Source organism: Camelus bactrianus, chromosome 1 (assembly GCF_048773025.1).
Source record: "Camelus bactrianus isolate YW-2024 breed Bactrian camel chromosome 1, ASM4877302v1, whole genome shotgun sequence".
Lineage (NCBI taxonomy): Eukaryota > Metazoa > Chordata > Mammalia > Artiodactyla > Camelidae > Camelus > Camelus bactrianus.
The window spans coordinates 12,617,765-12,624,473 of record NC_133539.1 but is presented as its reverse complement, the minus strand read 5'-3'; the positions used below and the strand labels follow the sequence as shown (position 1 = coordinate 12,624,473).

Genomic DNA, 6,709 nt, shown 5'->3' with positions numbered 1-6,709 from the left:
TCAGCTGAACTCACATCTCCTATCAAGATGTCCTACAGCTGCTGCTCTGGAAACTTCTCCTCCCACTCCCTTGGAGGCCAATTGCCCTACCCAGGCTCCTCCTATGGCTCCTCCTACCCCAGCAACCTGGTCTACACCACTGACCTCTGCTCTCCCAGCACCTGCCAGTGGAACTACTCTGTCTATAGTGGCTGTCAGGAGACCCGCTGTGAGCCCACTAGGTGCCAGACATCCCGTGTAGTGTCCAGCCCCTGCCAGACATCCTGCTACTGCCCCAGGACTTCCACGTTCTGCAGTCCCTGCTGGACAACTTATGCTGGGTCTCTGGGCTCTGGGTCAAGAGTAGGCTGCTCCCTGGGCTATGGGTCCAGAAGCTGCCATCCAAGCTATTTTGAGTTTTGGCCAATCTGTGGATTTGGGTTCTAGACATTAACTTATTGATTGTCCAGATCTTTTTGCAGAAGGTCAACTGTTTTATTATCATGAGAAAAAACTCTCTTCATGGTCTCCAAAGACTAGTTCCTCACCCACTCTGTGGCTACCCAGCCTAGCTTACAGATTGATCCTTGCAGAATGTTTCTTGCAGAATTTAAGAAACCTAAATTTAAATTATACAGCTGCATTGGAGATAGAAATCATCCAAATATTATATAGCCCTCAAAAATTAACACTATCTAAATATCATTAATAAATACATTTATTCCAGCATCCATATATGTTGTCATTATTATAATTATTAGTTATTGCCCAGGGGTTTCTTCTGCTGTTTATTGGGTTTATATATGTAAGATATGAGTTTGCTTTACAAAGCAAGCTTTCCAATCCTAGAAATTGAGGGATTTGAAATAAAATTGTTTGTCTTTAGGTGGTGGTGGTTTTTTTTTGGCCATTTTATATAAACAGTATAAATAAACATCTCAAGAGCTATAAAAGCCTCATTCTTTCAATCATGTGAGTCCTTATAGCTCTCTTCACAGGAGAAGTAAAGCATTGGTGGATAAATATACAGAGAGAAAGCACAAAATGCAAAGAGACTTCAGAGAGAAAAATAAGATTTAGATATACTGCTAGGTTTGTACATAAAACAAAAATCAAATATAAATGTAACTTGCAGCTATATATTTTTACAAAATACCAAATATAAAACTTGAGTAAATCCATTAAGTTCACCTAAAGTTGATTGGTAAAAGTGACCAAATTCATCAATCCTATTGAGTACTTTTCCATGAAATTCATTTATTTACAGTACATAAGGAGGAAGCCAATTATTCTTAGTGTGAAGAATTTTGGCTCAGGATGTGTGGGTTTTTATCTCTGTGCTCTCCAATGGCTCAAACTATATATGGCTGAGAACCACAGCCTTCATATCAGCAAAAAATGGGTGTCCTTTATTTTTATTTTTTATAGTCATGTGCTAAACTTTTATAGGACGCAGATTCCAGAAAATGATACATTGCTGTCAGACAGCTTGAGGAGACAAATCTAATGATAAAAGTGCATTATCTTTATGTTGAGCTAGATAAATGTTCTAAGAGATTTTCGAGTCATTATTTCTTTAGAATTTTAATCAGCACTCAGAGGAAGATCAAGTTTATGTGCTACGTTTCTTTTAAACATGAGGCAATGGGAGCTCAGAGGGAGTCAAGGTCTGGCCAAAGTTCCCAGTCTTATAGAGAAATTGATGTTCACATCTTCCTGAAAGATGGAGACTGCTATAAAAAGCAAAAAAAAAAAAAGTAGTATAGGATAGAAGACAGAAAGTTTGGGAAATAAAATGGAATGGACAAAGCCAAGAGATATAAAGTCACTTGGTATGTTCAGGGAACATTTGGGCAATTATTTAACAATGAATGGAGGGTTTATTTGGGAAATAATGCTAGATAGTATTTCTAATGGTTGCACACACCCCCCCCCATAATTGTGAAATTTGAGTTTTGAAAGAAATTAATCCTGCATTTCCTATCCACCTATTAAATGTACTGGAACAGATGTCTACTAATAATACTCCAGATTTCTTGTCCATTCTAAATAATTTTGGATATACTGTAAAGTAAATATTTTTACCAACCATCTTTATATATAGAAGTGTAACATGGTATTATTTACCAAATATAACTTTTGTCAGCAACAAACTGGGTGGTTCAAATCACTACTAGAACTCTAGTAAAACTGGATAAAGTAATCTGTGCACAAGCATTGGAGTACAACCAGATTAAGAACTGCTAGGTAAAAATTAGGAGAGTTTTAAGTCAACAGAAATGTTGGCATTTGCGCTGCTTTCTTCCTAGAGTTGCCCACTAATTCCAAAAATGTTAGTGGGCTCATAGTGTGAATAAATGCAGTTAGAACCCCTGCATATTATAACGAGCTGGGAATATAGGTACACATTCCAGGGTTTTGAAACATTCTAGGATTGTAAAGACTCTACTAGAATTTTTAGGTTAAGCAAACAGAATATATTTTAAAGGAACCGAAGTCAATCTTCGAATTTCATCCTTCATGATTATATGACAATGTTAGTAATCTTACCCTAGCTTGGTACACTCAGAGTAAATTCTTCTGCAAATAGACTCATTCAGAGCCTCGTATTACCTAGAGTCATTGATTAAAAATTATCAATGCTACAAAAAAGGCAACACAAGACCAAACCAACAGATAACATGGAGTACAAACGAATCTATGGGAGATTCAGATAATGGACATATTAGAAATGCATGGAAAAATAATTGTGGTTATTATCCTTAAGAAATTAAAGACAAGGTTAAGAATTTTAACAGCGTGCTAGAATATATAAAAATGAAAACAAAAAATGCAAAAACTGTAAAATACAGTAACTAGAACAAACAAAGCTCAAGTGAATTCAAAGACAAACTAAAATAGTCTGAAACTGTTAGAGCAGGCAGATAGGTAGATATGAGTAGAGAAAGGGGGACACTGGCCAAATGGCTGAAATTGGGCAGAAAAGAGGGGCACAGGTCAAATGCAGGAAACCATACATCATGTGAGCACCAGGGGTCCCTGGACAGATAAAGAAAAGCAGGAATTTCTGGGTTGACAAGTGGTCACAGCTTTTGCAGTGACAAGCGGCCTGGAGGCCAACAAAGAAAGGTGGGAAAAGGGAGGAATCTTCAGTGTCCAAATGTAACTTTTTGCTTATTATGCCCATCTCAATAAAATTAGCCTCGCAGATTCGAAGTACCCATCATGCACTGACACCATGACACTTCCAACCCAGACTAAACAAGGACAAAAATCCCTCCCTTCTGAAAGGTGGAGTTGGGATAAAAATCAGGCAATATGACCCCAAACCCTTCCCTCCCCAGTGAATATTCCATGCATTCATTTTTTACATCCTATGTAGCCAACTTGCCAAAGAAACTCAGGGCAGCTGCCCACCTAAGCCTGCCCGCTCTCCCCTTGAGTGTACTATCTCTCCCTTAATAAATCCTCACTTTACATTCCTGACCTCTGCGTCTTGTCTCTGAATGCTTTCTGGGGTGGGGCAAGAAACAGGACACCGGCTACATCTGCCAGCAACAAGACTATAGGCAAACATCCCTTCCAGCTGAAATAGAATCTAATAATGAGCTCAGATCAGGGAGTGGCAGCATGGTCAAGTACAGGCACACCAGCAGTTCAACCAAGCTGATTAAAATCGGAGACAGCGCCTACCTAACTCAGTTATTTGAGGAATCTTACTTACAAGCCTTTTACCTTTCTAATATGTAGAAAAAAGATTTACAGTCTCTGGGAAACAGTGAATCAAAATATTTCATATATATATTTGTGTATGTGTATCAATAATATAATCATAAATTGTATGTGCATATAAAGCAATCTTACTGAGACAGGATGGAAGGGGGCAGGGCGTAGCCATTCAAGGAATGCTACAGCAATGAACATCGAAGTGGCAAAAACCCCAATAGGCCTTGAGGCTCAAGATGATGAGAGATTTAACTTCTAGCAGATCTTGAGCTTCATTATACGCTAATTGTAATATATTGACATGGTGAGTAACACACCCACAGGCACCATGGCAGTCCCAAGGCTCGCCACAAAAGGTCAAAGAGTGGGAAATGGGCAACTTCCTGGGAATCCCAGCCCCTTCCCCAGGCTACTTAGACTGGTCCTTCCACTTACTAGCATATGAAGCCACCAAGCCCATAAAAACTAGCAACATGGCTCTCTCTCCCTCTTCGGAGATGGCCCACATTCTGTCTATGGAATGTGTACCTACTTTTAATCTGAGCACCCAACCCCTACACCTCATGGCCTTTCTCTTGCCTTTCAATGTATCTCTCTGAATAAATCTACCTTTACTCAACCGTGGCTCGCTCTTGAATTCTTTCCTGCACAAAGCCTGCACACTTGGTGGGGCATGTCCCAGGGGCTCAGCCAAAGCCTGGGACACAGCCCTTGTCATGCCTCACACCTGTTTTTCTGCATCAATATGGATATATAAATATAAATATTTATACTACAAAATGTGCTTTTACATATACAATGTCTATAATGCAATAAAACATTACAAAAAATGGCAAAGAGCATGTAAATATTACCCCTATCAAAAGAATAGCAATTAATAGGAGCAAATTCACATTTCATACAAATATTAGACTTAGTTGACATAGAGTCTAAAATGACTATGATGGATATTGAAAAATTTAAGAAAAAGATGGACATAATTGATAAATTTATGGGGAATTTTAAGATACAAACATTAAAAAAAAATACCTAATGGTTATTCTTAAATGGAAAGTTAAAAATTTAAGTTTTAAAATAATCAACTTAGAATCAGGTCAAAATATCCTTCAAAAATGAAGAAAAATGAAAACTTTTTCAGAAAAATTCTCTCCTCATAAGTTATCTATAAAATAATTAATTTAATTCTGACTTATTTAATTAGCAATTTCCAGAAGTTGGTGCAGTTAAAAAAATACTATAATCTATTGTTAACACTCCTCATATCAGAAAGAATTGGATCTATATCTCAGGAATGTAGACTTACAAACAAACAAAAAATAATTGCAAGTCAGTAATTTCACAGTAAAGAGCACACATATTGAAATTGCCCAGTTGTATAATGTTGACAAATAATTCAGTGTTATTTCTTAAAAAGACAAACAAACAAACAAACAAAAAAACCATCCTGGGGGCCAACACTATACAGAAATAATCGATACAAGATTGGAGCTGGATTGACCAGGATCTGAGTGCACGGAAAGTCTTCTCAACTGATAACCCTCGTCATTCACTGTAACACAAATGTAGACTTGGAGATGAAAATAAACTGGAAGAGAATGAGGCTTCAAGCTCCTTTGATTGATGCAGAGGATATGAACTGAGATTCTGTACCCTTTGAAAACAAATTTATTGACTTTCCACTTTGCCTAAGAGTGGTTCTGCTTGCTACTCATTATGTGATTACTCTAAAGTTTGCCAAGAGGACTATTTTGAAGAAGTGTTTGGAATACAAGAAGAATGGGGAATATTTTCCAAATAATTATGTAAATTGTGTAAAGTTATCAGTCACTTCTTTTCTTATATGCTGTTTCTTTTAAAAATTGAAATGACTGATTTTATTGATTTTCTCAAAATCCAAATTTTGACCATGTTGTTTATCTCTGTTTTATATTTGACTTCTATCTCATTGATTTCTACTCTTACCTTTATAATTTTCTATCATAAATTTATTTTTGGTTTAAATCACTATTCTTTTTTCTGGCTTCCTCACATAAAGCACTAAAAAATTTCAAGCTTTCTTGAATGGTCATATATACTTTAAAATCTAAGAATTTCCTTCTAAACCACTGTATCTCTCAAATTTTACTGGGTTGTATCATCATCATCATGCTTTTAAAAACATTTCTTATTTCCATTTTTTCTTTGATGTTTGAATTTTATGAGTGGTCCTAATTAATTCACAGTCATGAGGTTCTCTTCATTTAAAAGTTTGTAGTTCATTTTTATCTTATATCTACTGATTTTTCACATTTTAAATGTATTATCGGCAGTAAACTTAACAATAACCCAAATTTAAAGTCTAATGCCAGCATTTTTGATAGAATTTATTTCAATAGATTCTCTCCTCAAAGTGAAATTCACATGAATAAAATGTACTAAACCCCTTAATCCAAAAATAATGTGATGGTTTGTTATCTGTTTATTTTCTAATCATGTTTCCTTGTGTACTTGCAGGATTAAATGTGAACGGGTTTTGAAATCCTACGTGTGTGCAAGGTCTTAACTAATATCTTCAGAACTTTAAGTGTCTTATTGTAATAATTTCCTGGAAATTCATAGTTTGAAGGCACAACTTTCTCTGACTATAAATCTTAGAAGCAGAGGAGAGGTGAATTCCCTCAACGAACAACTGACTATGTGTCTGTACTCGCAGGAGGGAATTTGGAAGTTGGTATATACACTAGTTATGTAGAAAACAAGGAGAGAATTTAGTTTATATGATTTGGTTCATAATAAAAAAAAGTAAATAAAGGACTAGTATATATTCGTAAGACTGAGGAAAAAAATGTCTATGAGCTTTTAGTAACTAAAATTGAATTTGCCCCATTTTGGTTGGCAAAGTATCTGAACTTTGCATTCCAACAGCCAATTTCTAGTCTGATTCATTTCTCTAAGGGCGATAAGGAGGTTATCACTGAACCTAGGTGGGACACAACCAAAACAGACATACAAGCTTCTCTAGAAG

The 6,709-nt window shown here is 36.2% G+C and overlaps 1 protein-coding gene across 1 annotated transcript; it reads left to right on the top strand.

Annotated features, from left to right (window-relative positions):
* LOC105070415 (keratin-associated protein 13-1-like) lies at positions 1-426 on the top strand. Its single transcript, XM_010956844.2, has one exon. The coding sequence runs from the start codon at positions 28-30 to the stop codon at positions 424-426; it is 399 nt and encodes a 132-aa protein (XP_010955146.1). The 5' UTR covers positions 1-27.
* Positions 427-6,709: the final 6,283 nt, after the last annotated feature.